The 19682-nt window shown below is 38.4% G+C and overlaps 1 protein-coding gene across 3 annotated transcripts in view; it reads right to left on the reverse strand.

Moving 5' to 3' along the window:
• The window catches only part of PRKD3 (protein kinase D3), a 72730-nt gene extending 53469 nt beyond the window's left edge, over positions 1 to 19261 (reverse strand). The window contains exons 1-2 of one of the 3 annotated variants that reach the window (XM_024753560.1): positions 19119 to 19255; positions 10530 to 11487 (exon numbers count right to left, since the gene is read on the reverse strand). In XM_024753560.1, the coding sequence (XP_024609328.1) occupies positions 10530 to 10817 (288 nt within the window). In that variant the 5' untranslated portion in view covers positions 10818 to 11487; positions 19119 to 19255. Of the gene's footprint in view, positions 1 to 10529; positions 11488 to 18601; positions 18729 to 19118 lie in introns of those variants that run through there. The other 2 variants (XM_024753561.1, XM_024753562.1) reach the window with 2 other exon arrangements.
• Positions 19262 to 19682: the final 421 nt, after the last annotated feature.

The following is a 19682-nucleotide window of genomic DNA, read 5'->3' on the forward strand; positions in this document are numbered from 1 at the left end:
TCTACCCAGTTGAGACCTACTGTTTTAATTTAATCTTATATGTTAAAATTAGATACTGGGGCTGTAGTATTTGCCAATAAAATTGTCCTAATCTACATTCTTACAAGGAATAAGGATGAAGTTCACTGGTATTCTCAGAGTGAATAAGTTAGCGAATTTCAGAGTTTTCTAGAAGAACCTGGCCTTTTGCACAATCCCAGAAAAGAGCTCTAGAAACTAAATATCTGACCATCTAAACTAGTGGGAGCAGGCTGGACAAAACTAAGGTGCTGATACATGACACAGGATGGAAAAGAATACTGGCGCTTAGCGGCTCATTCGTTTTTCTCTGTGGCTCTAACTATGTGTTATTTCATCAAGGGAAGTAATTAGCACCACAGATTAACTGCAGTATCATGTTTTTAGCAGTAAAAGCAGGTAGAATGTGTCTTTTAACAAATGTCTACTGAGTATAAGGTAGTTGGAGGGATAGAAAGAGGAGTAAAACAGAACCAACCTCAGTGTAACATAAATGTTGGAAGCATTTCAAATTTTCAAAAAAAGAAAGCTAACTTTTTGGCTTAAGCTAAAGACAACAACAACAACAAAAGAAACTCCACCCACTCCACCCTCAGGATGTGTCATGAAACTGGACTGAATTCAAAGAGTGATCACTTTTGGTCACATCCAAGTTTTTTTTTTTTTTTTTTTTTTTGGTTACACGGGCCCAGCCGCTCCACGGCATGTGGGATCTTCCAGGACCGGGGCACGAACCCGTGTCCCCTGCATCGGCAGGCGGACTCTCAACCACTGCACTACCAGGGAAGCCCCACATCCAAGTTTTAAGCAAAGTTCAACAATCAATGATTTGCTGGTTACAGAGATATATTCATTGAGGGGGAAAAAAATCTCAGTGTATATGTTTTATATTATCTGTGTTAGTTAGAAATTGATCCAGTTTTTAACTTTTGTAAGCCTGGAATCATTGATTGTTCTCTATTTCTATGAGGTTTTACCATACCCTGACCTATAATGGAAATACCAATCACACTTTTCCCCTAATTGAGCACATAATACCTAATGTTTATTTATTACTACTATTTTGAACATTTTCCCACATGCTTGTTTACTAACTTAATATCTTTGTGAAATATATTTTTTTTATCAATTGACCAAATATTTAGAGACCAGTGTTTTTCTTACAAATATATGAGCTATTTACAGAATAGATATTAGCTTTATATAATACTTGTTGTAGTATTTCCCCCATCTTATTTCTGTTTTTATTATTCTTACATATGTAAATATTACACTTGGAATATTCAAATCTGCAAACTGTTCTTTTCCCTTTTGTTTCCTTTTATTGTTTTGAAAGTGAAATACCCACTCTCTATTATAAGTTTGATAAATATTCAATTCTACTTTATTCTAATTTTCCTTTGATTTGAATGCTCATATGTAACCTTTAAATCCTCTGAAATTTATCTTGGTGTCAGGTATTAAGTGGAGGTCTATGTTTATGGCCCTTCAACTGCTTAATGAGTTTTCTAAACACAAATTTCTGAAAAATGATTCCTTTTTTTTTCTCATGCCTCCCTTGGCATGTACCTAAAATGTACCATGGATCTATTACTGCTTTTAGCAGTATTTGGTTTCAGTTATTGTAGTTTTTCTCTTCCCTTTCTCTCTTATTTTTCAGATTTTTAACTTAATGCTTTTGACTACTTTTTCTCCCAGATAAACTTTAGAGAAACATTGTCAGAGTAAAAAGAATCCCAATAACAATCTGAATGGAAAAAATAATTTAAATTGGGGAGTAAAAATTATATACTATCAGCCTTCCTTTTCAGAAACATGATACTACATTTATTTCACAAAGCCTTTTTCTTAAATATTTCAGAAAAAATTTTAATTTTATTTGTAGTTGTATTCATTTATTTCTTAAGATAATTATCAATAAATACTTTTAATCACTTTTTCCCTAATGGAAATATTTATGTACTCTTGGTTAGTTTTCATGTCCCTCTTGTGATATCAAAAGATCTTACATAGTTTCAATGAACGCTCCTCTCCCTATACCTTTATAGTTGCTCTATAGGCTCCTTGGGAATATTCATACAATAAGGAATATCTCAATTCCATTATATTAGATGTAATAGCCTAAGGGTATAGAAATATAGAAAAAGCATGTTTGCTCACTTACTGCTCAACAATAGTAATTAACTAGTTAAATCAGCTGAACTCAAAATTATATGATTCTGAAATCACATCTGTAATCACATTAATCTAAAGAAACTAATCCCCTGAGGAATATATTACAATATTGAAGACAAAAGTCACAGGTTTTCAGGAGCTAAGACTGCACATGAAACTCACACATACAGACCAAGAACAGAAGATTAAATAAACCACAGAATTGATATATCATTAACCTCCAATTTTCTGCATCAATAAAAAGAAGCATTAGTAGAGCTAATATGAAATTGTGAAGAATTTACCCATACAGATCAAGAAAGGAATCAATTGCCTTATACACAGTAGAAAATAGATTATGACACAAATGTATATTCCATAAAGCAGAAAACCAAAAGTTAACATAAACTTAACTGGTAGTAGCTTTCAGCTATTTCTGGATCACCACTAGTTTCTTATAAGCTCTCAAAAGGGAAAGGATCCCAAAGTACAGTGTGGTTAAAGTTTTGTTTGCTTGTTTGTTTAGTTTAGAAGCCACGAAGATCAGACTAATAAATAATATTATTGTTAAGCTAACACTTACTGTGTGATTACTATGTGCCAGGTGCTGGACTAAGCGTTTTATAAATATATCATTTAATGTACACGTACACACACACACAAAACCATGAAATTAGTACTATTTTTAGCCTCGTTTTCCAGATAAGAAACCAAGGTTACACAACTAGTAAGTTGTAAAGACAAACCCAAATTTTACTGATCCGCAAACTCATGTTTTTAACTACCATACTATACTGCTTCATATGGATTCTTTTCTTTACTTATTCAATTATGAAACATCTTAAAAGCTTTTGCACAGTGAAGGAAGCCATAAACAAGACAAAAAGACAACCCTCAAAATGGGAGAAAATATTTGCAAATGAAACAACAGACATTTATTAATTTCCAAAATATACAAACAGCTCGTGGAGCTCAATATCAAAAAAACAAACAATCCAGTTAAAAAATGGGCAGAAGACCTAAATAGACATTTCACCAAAGAAGACATACAGATGGCCAAGAGGCACATGAAAAGGTGTTCAACATCACTAATTATTAGAGAAATGCAAATCAAAACCACAATGAAGTATCACTTCATGCCGGTCAGAATGGCCATTATCAAAAAACCTAGAAACAATAAATGCTGGAAAGGGCGTGGTGAAAAGGGAGCCCTCCTGCACTGTTGGTGGGAATGTAAATTGATACAGCCACTATGGTAAACAGTATGGAGGTTCCTTAAAAAACTAAAAATAGAACTACCATATGACCCAGCAATCCCACTACTGGGCATACGCCCTGAGAAAACCATAATTCAAAAAGAGACATTGGGCTTCCCTGGTGGCGCAGTGGTTGAGAGTCCGCCTGCCGATGCAGGGGACACGGGTTCATGCCCCGGTCCAGGAAGATCCCACATGCCGTGGAGCGGCTAGGCCCGTGAGCCATGGCCGCTGAGCCTGCGCGTCCGGAGCCTGTGCTCTGCAACGGGAGGGCCACAACAGTGAGAGGCCCGCGTACCGCAAAAAAAAAAGAAAAGAGACATTTACCACCAATGTTCATTGCAGCACTATTTACAACAGCCAGGACATGGAATCACCTAAATGTCCATCAACAGATGAATGGATAAAGAAGATGCGGCACATATATACAATGGAATATTACTCAGCCATAAAAAGAAACGAAATTGAGTTATTTGTAGTGAGGTGGACGGACCTAGAGTCTGTCATAGAGTGAAGTAAGTCAGAAAGAGAAAAACAAATACCGTATGCTAACACATATATATGGAATCTAAAAAAAAATGGTTCTGATGAACCTAGGGACTGGACAGGAATAAAGACACAGATGTAGAGAATGGACTTCAGGAAATGGGGAGGGGGAAGGGTAAGCTGGGATGAAGTAAGAGAGTAGCATTGATATACATACACTACCAAATGTAAAATAGATAGATAGTGGGAAGCAGCTGCATGGCACAGGGAAATGAGCTGGGTGCTTTGCGACCACCTAGAGGGGTGGGATAAGGAGGGTGGGAGAGAGACACAAGAGGGAAGGGATATGGGGATATACATATGCATATAGCTGATTCACCCTGTTATACAGCAGAAACTAACACAACACTGTAAAGCAATTATACTCCAATAAAATGTTTTTTTAAAAAAAGAAATTAGAAAATTTAACAACCCCATTTAAAACTGCATCAAAAACATGAAACACAGATAAAAAATGATATACACAATTCTGGTAAGCTTTTATGTATAAATCACCAAGCTGATTTTAACATTTATATGGAAATGCAAAGAACGCAAACTGGGATAAATAGTTTCGAAAAAAAGAACAAAGTTGCAGGATTTATGCCCTGACATCATGTCTTTATAAAACTAAAGAATTCAAGACAATGTGGAATTAGTTTAAGGATACAGACACATAAGTCGATAAAACAAAACAGTGTTCAGAAATGGCCCAAGATATATGTGGTCAACTGATTTACAACCAAGGTACTAAAGTAATTGAGTAAGGGAAGAATAGTCTTTTCAACAAATGGTCCTGGAAAAATCTGATGTCCTACAAAAAGAAATGAAGTTTGATTCTTATCTTACCATATACAAAATTATTTTGAAATGGACTGTTGAATTGTGCCCCTCAAACAGATGTTCAAGACTTCCCTGGTGGCGCAGTGGTTAAGAATCCGCCTGCCAATGCAGGGGACACGGGTTCAAGCCCTGGTCCGTGAAGATCCCACAAGCTGTGGAGCAACTAAGCCCGTGTGCCACAACTACTGAGCCTGCGCTCTAGAGCCCACGAACCACAGCTACTGAAGCCCATGCGCCTAGAGCCCATGCTCCTCAACAAGAGAAGCCACCTCAATGAGAAGCCCATGCAGTGCAACGAAGAACAGCCCCCGCTCACCACAGCTAGAGAAAGCCCATGCACAGCAACGAAGACCCAATGCCTCAACTAAGACCCGATGCAGTCAGAAAAAAAAAAGAAACAAACTCACATGCAGGTGTATCAAAAAGAATAAAATACCTACAAATAAATTTAACCAAGGAGGTAAAAGACCTATACACTGAGAACTGTAAGACATTGATGAAAGAAATTGTAGAAGACACAAATAGATATTCTATGTTCACAAACTGAAAGAATATTAAGATGTCCATACTACCCAAAATGATCTACTGATTCAATGCAATTCCTATCAAAATTCCAATGATTATTTTTCACAAAAATAGAAAAAGCAATCTTAAAATTTGTATGGAACCACAGAAGACCCCAAATAGCCAAAACAGTCTTAAGAAGAACAAAGCTGGAGGCATCATGCCTCTGATTTCAAACTACACTTCAAAGTCACAGTAATCAAACCAATATGGTATTGGCGTAAAAATGGACACATTAAATCAATGAAACAGAACAGAGCCCAGAAATAAACCCATGCGTACATATTTATTTACAACAAAGGAGCCAAGAATATACAACGGGAAAGGACAGTCTCTTCAATAAATGGTGCTGGGAAAACTGAAGAGCCAGATGCAGAAGAATGAAACTGAAGCCCAGTCTTACACTGTACACAAAAATCAACTGAAAATGGACTACAGACTTGATCATAAGATCTGAAACCATAAAACTCCTAGAAGAAAACATAAGAGGGTAAGCTCCTTGACATCGAACCCAGCAATGATTTTTTGGATTTGACATAAACAGCAAAGGCAACAAAAGCAAAAATAAACAAGTATGACTAAATCAAACTAAAAGCTTCTCTATAGCAAAGGAAACCATTAAAAAATGAAAAGGAGGGGCTTCCCTGGTGGCGCAGTGGTTGAGAGTCCGCCTGCCGATGCAGGGGACACAGGTTCGTGCCCCGGCCCGGGAAGATCCCATATGCCGCGGAGCAGCTGGGCCCGTGAGCCATGGCCGCTGAGCCTGAGTGTCCAGAGCCTGTGCTCCGCAACGGGAGAGGCCACAACAGGGAGAGGTCCGTGTACCGCCAAAAAAAAAAAAAATTAAAAGGAAACCTTTGGAATTGGAGAAAATATCTTCAAATCTTATATCTGATAAAGGGTTAATATCCAAAATATATGAAGAACTCATATAACTCAATATCAAAAGAAAACAACACAAAACAAAACAAAAAAAACACCTATCAATTAGATTAAAAAATTGGCAGAGGAGGACTTCCCTGGTGGCACAGTGGTTAAGAATCTGCCTGCCAATGCAGGGGACACGGGTTCGAGCCCTGGTCTGGGAAAATCCCACATGCAGCGGAGCAACTAAGTCCGTGCACCACAACTACTGAGCCCGCGTGCCACAACTACTGAAGCCTGCACACCTAGAGCCCGTGGTCTGCAAGAAGGGAAGCCACCACAATGAGAAGCCCACACACTGCAACAGAGTAGCCCCCACTCGCCGCAACCAGAGAAAAGCCCACGTGCAGCAACGAAAACCCAATGCAGCCAAAAATAAAATAAATTTATTTTTTTTAAAAGTGGGCAGAGGAACTTAATAAACATTTTTCCAAAAAAGACATACAAATGGCCAACAGGACCATGAAAAAGTTTTCCATCAATAATCATCAGGGAAATGTAAATCAAAACCACAATGAGGTATCACATCATACCCGTTAGAATGGCTACTGTCAAAAGGATAATAATATATGTTGACAAGGATGTGGAGAAATGGGAACCCTGGTGCACTGTTAATGGGAATGTAAATTGGTGCAGGCACTATGGAACAGCATGGAGGTTCCTCAAAAAATTAAAAACGGAACTACCATGTGATCCAGCAATTCCACTTCTGGGTATACAGTCAAAGGATATGAAATCACTATCTTGACTGAAATCTGCACCCTCATGTTATTGCATCATTATTTACAATAGCCAAGATGTGGAAACAACCTATGTGTCCATCGACAGATGGATAAAGAAAATGTGATACACACACACACACACACACACACACACTATTCAATCTTAAAAGGAAGGAAATCCTATCATTTGCAACAACGTGGATGGACCTTGAGGGCATTATGCTAAGTAAGATAAGTCAAGCAGAGAAAAATAAATATTGTATGATTTCACTTATATGTGGAATCTGGAAAAACCAGAGCTGGTGATTACTAGAGACAAAGGGTAGAAAGTGGGGAAATGGGTGAAAGTGGTCAAAGGGTACTAACTTCTAGTTATAAAATAAGTAAGTTCAGGCAATGTAATGTACAGCATGGTGACTACAGTTAACAATAATTTATATCTGAAAGTTTTTAAGAGAACAGATCTTACAAATTCTCATCACAAGAAAAAAAAAAACTCTCATTAACTATGTGAGATGCACCAAAACTTGTTGCAAGTATTAAGCAGAAAGGGTGTGTGAAGCTCCTGACATACAGTAGGTACTCAATAAATGTTGTCAATTATAATCTTCCTCCTTTCCCCTCCCGTATCTTTGCTCATCCTGATTTTTTTGCCTTGGTATGTACTCCTTACCTCCCATATCACTGAAATCTTACTCATTCTTTAAGTATCAGATGAAATGTTACATTTCATATGAAGTCTTTCATATCTTTTATCAACCTGAGAAGAGCACTGTTTATTTTAACTTCACTTTCTACGTCTCATATTTTATTCTGGTAAATGTTTCCCTTACCAGACTATAAGCTTTTTGAGGGAAGGGACATTTGGTTAACCTACTTCTTAAAATTTAACCAGTGCTCTATCTTTAAAAGGTTCAATAAATGTATTTACTAAGAACAGAAATAAGAAAAGCAGGTGTGCCCATCAGAGTCCTGGGAGTTAACCTGGAGCTATGCATGTGTAGGTAATGGAAGTAAGTGATTAGCAAGCAAGAATCTAAGAGAGAATGTAAAAAGAAAAGAACTTCTGACATGGTTCTTCCATCTCCCAGGTGAGTTAGGGTTCCATGAAACCTCTTTATCAAATCCCAGAATCTGAGTTGGTTCCCTTAAGATTTCTTTCCAGTTAGGACCTGAGTAGATCATTCCTTGAAATTCCTTTCTCCTTTATCTGTCTCTAGAGTGAAGACTTAACTTTAGGTTAAATGATTCAGAATTTCACAGCTGGAATTACACACTAGAAATCATCCCATCTCGGGCTTCCCTGGTGGAGCAGTGGTTAAGAATCCGCCTGCCAATGCAGGGGACACGGGTTCAAGCCCTGGTCCAGGAAGATCCCACATGCCGTAGAGCAACTAAGCCCGTGCGCCACAACTACTGAGCCTGTGCTCTAGAGACTGCGTGCCACAACTACTGAGCCTACGTGCCACAACTACTGAAGCCTGTGCTCCGCAACGAAGAGTAGCCCCCACTTGTCGCAACTAGAGAAAGCCCGCGTGCAGTGACGAAGACCCAACACAGCCAAAAATAAAAATAAAATAAAATAAATAAATTTATTAAAAAAAACAAATCATCCCAACTCAATCATTTGATAGATGTGGAAATGTAATACAGAGAAGTCAAATCACACAAAGGTATGCAGTTAATAAACAACAGATCTGGGAATTCCCTGGCGGACCAGTGGTTAGGACTCTGTGCTCTCACTGCTGAGGGCCTGGGTTCAATCCCTGGTTGGCGAACTAAGATCCCGCAAGCTGTATGGGATGGCCAAAAACAAACAAAAAACAATACAGCTGACCTAGTTACAAGCTCAATACTCTTTTTCACTACACTTAAACAACAGTTAGGATGCTAGCACATGTCAAAAGGAGTGTGTACTAAGATTATGTCACATACATGTTTTATATTTTTGCCAAGCACATCCCCATATCACTACAATATTGACTCAAATTCAGTTCACCATGATATTCATTTTATGCTGGCTATCTCCATAATCAATAATTCTATTTTACATTTGCATAAAGTTCACCCTGAATTATCTTTTCTTGAGCCATATCTTGTTTATTTCCTTGGCTTCACTAGAATTTTTCATAGATTATGATTTTTAACCTAGCTTCCCAAGAACTGGACCCATCTGACCCACTTCTCACATCTATATTAATGAGGAAGTAACATTAATTCTAAAGTGATCCTGTAGAAAATCAGTATGCCTCTGTATAAATATAAGAACTAAGTCAAATTTCCAAAGGTTGAAAACTGAATAATATAGACTCTACCAAAACATTAGTTATGATTTTCTATGGGCTCAAAAAAAGAGAGACAATAGTTACAAATTGTATTTAAGTTAAAATCTTACCATTAAATTAAAAACCTAGTTGCAAAAATATTTATTAAAACATCTGTTACCACCTGATGAAAGGGAAATTAAAAGCAAAGATACTTAAAGACACAAAGATTGTTCTACAGATCTACAGAAGAATACCTAAAATTACTTTTGGTCACATTTAAATAGATAAGTCATTGTTAACACAAAGGAGACAAGGGTCATTTTCACAAACCACATAACATTTTTTTGACTGTTAATTACTTCTACATCAGAAGATAATGACAAACCATGTAAAGCATAAGTAACTGAAACAAAAACAGTAAGATGAGGAGCATTATCCAAACACATTAATCTTACTGATAGGATTTTTAAAACATAAAGTATACTAAGTTGTTTGAAACATAGGCTTAGTCCATTAAAAAGAAAATGTAACCAATTCATACTACTTATATACAGTTTTATGATAAAACATAGAACATACCAGCTCATGCATCAAATCAAGATTATTAAAGAAATTTAGCTAAGATTCCTTAAAAAATGGTATGGTACAGGGCAGGGGGTGAGTTGATTGGAAGCAAAATAAAATCACCCTCAATTTAAAATTTGAGGGTGATTTTAAATTAAAAATTTTTCTTCTATTCTGATACGTATTACAGCTCATTTACCTAATTTTTAAGAGACAGAGAGAGTGTGGTCCTCTGGCAGTTTAGGTGAAATCAGGATCTAAAGGGGACAAAAGGGCAGCACACAGGGGACCTAGGAAGAACGAGGTATGGACCTGGACTCAGCAGCAGCTGTGTCTCATCCTTTCGGTAAGCCCCCTTGATGCCTTGTGCCTTCTACCTCCTGACTGTTTTCTCTGAAAACAAGTGAGACTGTTTAAGTCCTCTTGACTTTACACTGATTTTCCTACTCTTAAAGAGATGAATTGAATAAGCAGTATTTTAAAGCCTGGATATAGGCTCCAGCTGTTAGACTCTGAAATTTCAGACTTTAGGCTTTTAGTCTATTAGGACTCTCTCCCAATGCTCAGAATTAAGATATAAACAACTGATTGATCCATATGTGTTAACTCACTGTTGCATGTATAATTTATAGAAAAGCAGTAGAAACAATATTACTTAGAAAAACTACTGACATAAATAGCATGCACAGTACCTTTTGATAAACAATGGAGCACACAAGATCCTTGACAGCAGATAAAGATAGTTCCTGGGCTTCGATGGTAATACTCTCCCGTGTAAGGCCAATTTGCAGTAGAAATGAGATTGTATGCACTGAGCCTCTGGAGTTGTTGAGTGATGGTGCACTGAAGCTTCCATTAGAGAGCCGCGCAGAGAGTCCTGTTTTAGGACTTGAACACGGAGAAGGAGCTGGAAGCACAGCAGGAAGAGTTGCAGGTATTACAGACTTCTGGGATGATGGAGGAGAACTGTTTGCAGACATCTGCCTTTCTTTAATCTTTTAAAACAGTTGTCAATTCTTTTTCAATGGTTATGAAGAGGCCTTAAAATCACAGTGGTAAAAAAATGACTGTACTTTCAGATTTAGTTGAAAGCTTCTTTATTTCCTCTTTTAAGCCACTCATGCTGATGATGGCAAGTTCTACAACTGTGAGTTGAATATACAAAAGGTCCCACTTCCCTTAATATCAGTCCCATCAAAGAAGAGTCTTGTCTTTAGGACCACAACCAGGGTTTTGGAAAGGATTTAACATCACTGAATTATCCTCATCAGAAGAGAGTTGACACTGTTTATTTACTAAACATCTTCATCTATTTTCTTTTAAGTCTATTCTTGTCTCTCTCTTTTAATTTCAGAAAATACATAATGAATAAAAGTTGTTTTTCTGTCAAAATAAAATCCTCCTAGTTTAAAAAATAAAAAGTGTTTAGGATTAGTCTATTCAGTACTTATCCTTTGGTTCCTTGATCTAATGGGACACTTTCTCAAATGTCCACACCTTAAATCACCTTCTCAAATGTCCTCATTTTCATTTTGGAGGAGCAAATTTTTCCAGGATTAAGCACAAAGGCTTTTTAAAATAGTACAGGCATATTCCACTTGGTGAATGGGCCCATGGAGAAAAGTTGATGCTTTCTGAAATGTAGGTAGCCTGGAAGAAATTTTTTAGAAACTTTTAATATTTTATACTCACTTAACATTATTTTAAAAATGCAAGAATCCTTGGGACTTCCCTGGTGGCCCAGTGGTTAAGAATCTGCCTGCCAATGCAGGGGACATGGGTTTGAGCTCTGGTCTAGGAAGCTCCCACATGCTGCGGAGCAACTAAGCCCGTGCGCCACAACTACTGAGCCCACGTGTCACAACTACTGAAGCCCGTGCACCTCAACTACTGAAGCCTGCGCACCTAGAGCCCACGCTCCGCAAAAGGAGAAGCCACTGCAACGAGAAGCCCGCACAACTGCAACGAAGAGCAGCCCCTGCTCACTGCAACTAGAGAAAGCTTGGGTGCAACAATGAAGACCCAACACAGCCAAAATAAATAAAATTTATTAATTAATTTTAAAAAAGAATCCTTGTGCTTTTTAAAAATGGTATGTTTTGGCTGTATGTTTATAATTCACCAATAAATCCTAATGGGTAGCCTTTTTTTTTTTGGTCTAGTTATCAGAGCCCATGATTTCAGGGAGAGCCTCCTGATAAAAAAAAAAAGAGCAAAAAACAAAACCCTGCTATTCCTCACTAATACCTAAAACTTGAAGGTCAAACACTTTTATTCCACAAATACACAACTGAGTTATGACAAAAACAGAAGGGACAAAAAAGAAAAGTAAAACTGACATTGTCATAGAAATAAAGTACCACTTGGCCATACAAAAGATGTATAATACTGCCCTAACATAGACAAGAGTATTCTTTTTTATATTAAAAGTTTAAATCTAAGCAGATTTCTTTCAGAAAACTAAGGAAGCATATACTAAACACAGTTACATGACACACAAAGAAGTGTAAAAGACATACTTAAGACAGGAACATAGGAAAAAGCGATCTTGTCATAAAAAATTTCTAAAAGTGAAAAAGAGAACACTAAGCACAGTTACATATGTATCACAATTTTACATAAGGACAGTTCAAAAACTAAAAGTACAACCCCATGGCTAAGTGAAATGGCTCACAAGAGAAGGATCTCTCAATTTAAATTCCATCCATATACCTGTAAACAAGTCTAATGATAAAAAAGAGTGACGCATCCAATGTGGTTGCAGAATGACTCTGGAAAGTAGTTAATGGGGCTAAATAAATGAGGATGAACATAACAGAAGAGCAAAAACATACAGATATAGTATTAGGAATGAGCAAGTTCAAGAAAAAGTATGGCTTAGAAAAAAACTGCTTAAAGATAACAAAGCTTTTAGAACTACATTCAGATAAGTAATTTTAACCCATTTTATATTGTACAGCACTTAACGTCTTGTAAATGTTTTATATGCTTTATCTCATGATATCTCTTTGGAATTTGACAAGGCAAATATTATTTATTATTTTTGCAGATGAGTTAACGGAAGCAAAAGCAGATAAAGTAACTTGCCCAGCATCAAATGGCCATTAAGAGGTGGAGTGGGAATCAGGACCCAAGTTCCATACTTTCCTACCAAGTGCTGTCTCCACAATCACATACCATTTCTGAAAGAACAAGGAACTGAAAGAATCACCGCTCAGAGAGGATGTTAAGGTTGAGAGAGCACACTGAGAAGGCACGATTGTTCAACTTGTCTTTTGCTTACTTTCTCTGAGTTTTTAAACTAAAGTTGTAGAAGAGCATTGAGAACTGAAACCTGAGCCTCGTGAATATGAGGGACTAACACATCTTTATGGAAGTGCAAGTCTTCGGGTTCAGATGCAATGCACTCCATATTGCTAAAGCAATTAGTCAGTGCAATTACAAAGCTGACTTCTATCATCTTGGAGAAAGAGCTCAGAAAGAGAGAAACAGTCATGGGCTGGAGATGGGTCAGAACGGCTTCAAGTTTTGTGGGCTGGAGGAGTGGGGAAGTGATTTCAGAAACTGCAGACATATAAACTTAATGTTAAACCCTTAGTTAAATCTGAGAATAGATTATGAAAGCAAATGGTTTTCCAATACTTAGAATATAATGATCACTAGAAGTCAGCATGAATTCAAACAGAATGCCAAATCAGCTACATTTACACCTTTTAAAAAAGGGGTTATTGGCCTTTTTAGATGGAGGAAATAATAACTCACAGTAATTGAGCTCTATCTGCCAGACACCGTTCTAAGCATTCCATATGTGTTTCCTCACTTAATCCTCACAACAACCCATTTTATAGTTGAGAAAACTGGCTTAAAGTACTTGCCCGAGATCACACAATTAGCAAAGCCAGAAAAAAAATTAGTGTATTCTGGCCAAAACAATTTTCAAGATGATATTCCATGCTATTTTTGTAAATACGTTGTTTGAGTATGAGTTAGATGTTAGTGTAGTTGGTTAAGTTTGCTGCTCTGTATCAACTTAGAGAAGCCTTTAGGGGAGTGCATTGGAACGCTGCCCTTGGCCCTATATTGTTTTTGATTATTTATAAGATAATAAAGACATGGAAGACATGCTTATAAAATCCTCAGATTGTACAATCTGGGAGAAATAAACTAAAATTCAAGTGAACTATAACAATGATGAGAGTAAAGCTTTACATTTAGTTCAAAAAGTTAAATGTTCAATATAGAAATGGAGAAATGCTGACTTAGAACCTGTCCATTAGAGGTGTTATCAACCAAGAGTTTAATAATGGCTGCTAATATAATGGGTAACTAAAAGAACTAATGTAAACATAAACCCCCAGGACACTGAGAACACATCAGCATCAATCAGCATACTGGTTGCTAGTCAGCTTACGTTACCACTGTATTCATTTTTACAGTCCACACTTTTAAGAGCTATATTGATGTAAAAAAATAATAAAGAGTATATATCTAGATAAAGCTGAAAACAATGTCATGTGACAAATTATGCTTAACACAACCAAGCAGAATAATGGTCTTCAAATATTTGAAAAGGTGTTAAGAGAATAATTGGTTTTTCTCCCCATTTTTATATGGATGATTTATTTATTTTTTGCTATTGATAACAATGTATTCATTTATGAAGTGTTATCCCTACTCACACCACACACCCAGGAAGTTGTGTTACTGGGTGGACGCAGTGCAAATATAAGATTAGGAAATTAACAGAGAATAACTGGTTTTATTCAGTATCATTGTAGAGGGTAGATAGAGGGTAGAGGTAAAATGAAGATAACAGCTATGAGGACTGCGCTACTGCATGTACAATATCTACAGTGGTACCTGGCTTATCCTAAGTGCTAAGTTTTAGCAATTTTCACAGTAATTAGATGAAAGAATTAACAATTAAGCTCCTACTTCATACTAAACACTGAAATTGAGATATCATACTTCATTAAATCCTTGCTATGACACTAGGAAATTTGTTTAACTGCTTTACAGAAAAGGAACCAGAGTTTCAGAATTGTTGCTTACCCACGACTACACAGCTAATAAGTGATGGAACTGGGATACACACCAAAGTTTCCCTGACTCCAAAGCCCATGTTCTTTATACTACTTCACTTCATTACCAACAACCTAACAACAATCTACAACAGGTTTTCTCATGAGGTAATGAGGTCCTTAAAATACCTGACTTGAGCAGTTTCAAAAAGCTGAACAACTGTCATAAAAAGGTGAGTCAAATATCTATGAATAATACTGTATGCAGGTTAAATACTTCAAAATACAAGACACCACTGTGTTCAAGAATAATAATTTATTTGTGACGGATATCTTCCCACTAAATTTCCATTTTATAATACCTGCTAATATTAGCCAAATAACAGTAACTGTCTTATGATTACAATCAACTATCAGAACGATCGATAACTACTAACTATGTTATACTTTTGCATAAAAATATTTTTTACAGTTTCAGCATGAACACAAATAGAAGAAACTAAGTGAGCTGTCATATTAGCTTCTGCCCACTCACCCCATCTGTTTTCCCTCTCCTTATTTTGCTTTACGGAACCTTGATTTATCTGTAAGATGCAACAAGATGTAGGGTGCAAAATATTAAGATTAAATATCAAAAAAAAAAATCTAACAACTCTAATTTTGTCTTTATGCTTCAATCAGAAATCTGAGAAAATAGTACATCACACTAATTCATAAATCAATTAGATATGTTTGTTGCTAATAGCTGTGAGTTGGCAAGCATTTCTAATATGTTTATTTGCAACATCTCAAATAGTCTTTGGGGGAATTATCTGTCACATATTTCATTCAAATGAAATTGTCACTATTGCTGAATGGAATCAAAAGATGGCATTTTACAGGAATCTTGAGCCCAACCTGCCCTATTATTACAGACAAGGTAAAAATAAAGGCTCTGGAGGTTAGGTGACTTAACGGAGGGTTACTTCACAGTAACATCACAAGTTGATCTACCCTTTCTCTCCCTCTCCCTCAACTCCCCCTACATATACATTATCTCATTTCTTAGCAAAGCCTCTAATTATAAGAAGCTCTAACAGCAGCATTTTCATTCAACAAATATTTATTGAGTGCCAATTATCTGCTAGACTGTTATGAGAGACTCGGGTTGTACAGCAGTGACCAAAACAGACATGGCTATTGCTCTCTCCGGAGCTTAGAATGTGATATAGGACACACACATTAAACAAATATTCACATTAATAGCAAGGCAATTACAAATCATGAAAAGTGGTATGACAGAGTATACTGAGAGGAACCAATTTCAACTGAGGTTCACAGGCAAGGCACCTTTAAGGAAGCTAAAACCAAAGGATAAGTAGGAGTCAGGGAAGCAGAGAGAGAAGCAAAGAGGATTCCGGAAGACAAAACAAATCCAGCTAGTAAATACTTCAAAACGAAGCTCATCATTTAGTGTAGCCAGTGTCCTTTTTGTACTCAGTAAAGGCAAAAGTTAAGAGGTAAAACACTTTTCCTATTCAGAATAGCATAATATTTACCATGACTCCCTACCAGTAACAGGTTTTCCTGGTTCGATTAAGTTTTGTGTGCTAGGAATGCTAATGAACGCAGGGTCTTTTTTTCTCCTGTTGATATGTACTGTATTCTTTTAGTATGTACAAAGAGCATATGGCCTTTTTCAACACAATACTGACCAGAGTCCTGAAGTCATTATCCATATTCTACCTTGATACAGGCCTGACTTTGCTTAATAATTCTGATGTTGCTTTTATGTTGTATGAAAAATCCAAGTAACTTTGTTGATGGTTTTTAAAATCATAGTTTCTAGCAATTTCCTACATCTACTTATATATTTTCAAAAATGTAACTATTACCTTAGATTAATATAAATACTTTTCCTCCTAAAAGCTCAGTATTCAACTAAATTGTTGCTGGTAAAATTCAGCTCTTCTAGACCAGAGGTATTTGAATCTCAGTCTTTTCCGATGTCAGAGAGAACAGAGAGAGAGCACACCAAGTCTGCTCTCTGCTCAGGCACTGAAAAGTTTATCCAGTAACCAGATTACGGACTGCCAGTCTGGTGATGCTGTACAAATTTACGTTTGGCTTGATGTATCTTCATAACCTCTCTCTGCACCAGTGGTATCTGAGAAATCTGACTCATAGCCAATGAGCAATTTCTTACACACGGCCACTATAAACTAATCACACAAGTGGAGAAAACCTTCTTCTACACTGAAATTAAAATTAAAACATCTCCTAAGTACATTATCTCAAGTTTTTTCATTAATGAGACAACTGCTCCAAAAAGGCTCACACACACGTTCAATTTGAATTACATAATCAGAGACTCAAAGTACTATCTGCACAGATTATGAATCATAAGCATGATTATTAATAAATCAAATTAAAAACTGTACTAGCTAATAATTTCCCAATATCAAGTTCTGTAAAATCAGTTTCTTTTTAAAATGAGCAATTAACTCTAATATGGTAATATTTTCATCAACTTTAGAATGTCTTTTAAAAATGAGAACAAAATGTCCCTTAAGAAACATGCATTTAAATGACCATTCTTTTTTTCTGTATAAGGTTTTTCCAATTCTTATATAATTTAAAAAATTTAATATCCAAGAACTTGATTTATTAAGCTCTTTTGGGGGAGGCATGGCATTTTTTAGATTAAAAGCAATCCACTAAGAGAGAAATTTCTATTTTAAAGTCATCACCTCATGAAACTGAAAGCTTCTAATATTTATATATTTAAAAGACTCACTACGATCTGAGATGCTTAAAACATTCATTTCAAGATAATAAGCCAGTCAACATTCTTGAATCTGAGTCATCCTAAAAAGTTAAAAGCTATATACCAAATTATAGAACTGAGGATGGAAAATTGGCTTGTCAAATATTCAAGTTCCTCTGATCAGGCCAACCACATCTACATTACCTACCGAAGCAAAACCTAACATGAAGGCTTCTGTGACACGTTTTAAATACTTTAATAAAAGTTGTAACTTTTTTTTTGGCTGAATGTCCATGCCAGCTCTGAATCCAGATCCTAACACAGAAGTAGGAAAGGGTTCCTTTATTAAGTAAAACTGGCCTAGATCTCGGTGGGGGAACTTTATGGATGCTTTCAGCCACAAATCCAGAGGTGTCCTCACAGCCTTAAATTTACTAAGTAAGCTTGATCTAAAGAAAATCATAGCCGCTAAAACTTTAGTAACTGCAGCATTAAGTACAAAGGAGAAACAGTATAAGAGGAACACGCTAACGTTTTCTAGGGTACAAATTACGGTATTTTAAAAGTTTTCGTTTCATTTGCCTCTACAGCTCATTAAGGCTGTATCGAACAAAGTACCAGTTCAGGGTGTAACTTATCCTCCCTAATCAAAGATGACACCGATAGTCTTATTTCCTGTGGGGATGGGTGTGGTTGAAGAGACAGTTACGTCCAAGCCATCAATCTGTGTATGGAAAAGTCTGCAGCTCTCACACACGCTGTCGCTCGATTTATACTCGTGCCTGCACACGGCAAGGCCTATGCTTCTGACTGCGATGACTTCAAATAAAATATCCAACAGGCAATCGAATACTATGGAGTTATTTTTACTGCTCAAAGACGCAGTCGCGCTCCTCAGTGTTTCGTCTTAAGAAAACCCTCCCGGGGATGAGACCGACTCGGAGCTACGCCGCAACTTGCAAAACTAAAGAGTCAGGAAATTGGGGTGGGGGCTTACGTTCTCTAAGCGCCGTCGACTCACTCTTTGCGACGCGTACAAGGTAAAGTGGTGAAAAGAAAAGGGGAAGGCTCATCCAAAATTCGTCAGCGTGAGTGCCGCCAATCTGGCGTTGGGAGCTAGTTGGGAGGACCCGGTAAGAGACTGGGTCCGAGAGGCCGGGCGCGGTGGTCGCCGGCGGAGCGTGACTCCAAGTTGGCGTCGGCGCCCACGCCGGAACTTGGCCCCATCTGGCTGCAGCGCCGGCGCCCCTGCTCACAGCGGCGCCCACCGCCCGCTCCTCCCGCCGCGCGCTCTACCAATTTCCCGCCCAACCCCGGCGGCCGCCGCCCAGCCCCGCGCGGGATCCGACTCCCTCCGCCACCGCCGCCGCCGCCGCCGCGTGCGGGTGGGTGGGGGAGGGGAGGCTGAAACCGCCTCCGCCGCCTCACCCGACGTGCCGGGAGAACAAAGCGGCAGCCGCTGCGGCGCTAACTTTTTCGGTGTCTGTTCCGCTCTCCCCGAGGCGACTACTTACAGAGGCGGGCTCCGCCGGTCGTGAGAAACTCCGCGCCCGCCAGCGTCTGGGTCCCGGACCAGGCGCCAGCGAGGCTTCACGCGCCTCGCAGGATCCCGCCCGCCGCAGGCGCCCCTTCCTCTGTCCCTCCCTCCGCCCTGTCCCGTCCTGAGGCCCGAGGGCGGGGGGGGCAGGGGCGAGCGAGGGGCGGGGGCGTGCGGTCGGCGCGGGGCCTGCCGGGAGCTGTAGTCTCCTCGCGAGCTCGAAGCGGTGGTAGCAGCGCGGGGAAGTTGCTCACTGGCTTGACACCACGCGCGGGCAGCAGGAGCTCCTGGTGCTCTCAGGCTCGCTCTGCACCCTCCGAGGTCCTGGCGTCCCCATGAGCAATGGGGAGCGGGGCGCGACCGTGCACTTATTCCAGTTACGCACTGTACTTGATACCCATTATTGCTACTGAACTGCCTTTTTCTGTTATGTCGCCCGCTCTGATGTAGGCGATGGTTGTCAGGGGGCAAGAGGTGACAAGTTGGACACGGGACTTGTAAAGGGTCTATAGTAGAGAGCAGTTTTCACCCTGAGGTATCG

This window comes from Neophocaena asiaeorientalis, unplaced genomic scaffold (genome assembly GCF_003031525.2).
Source record: "Neophocaena asiaeorientalis asiaeorientalis breed wild unplaced genomic scaffold, Neophocaena_asiaeorientalis_V1.1 scaffold171, whole genome shotgun sequence".
Lineage (NCBI taxonomy): Eukaryota > Metazoa > Chordata > Mammalia > Artiodactyla > Phocoenidae > Neophocaena > Neophocaena asiaeorientalis.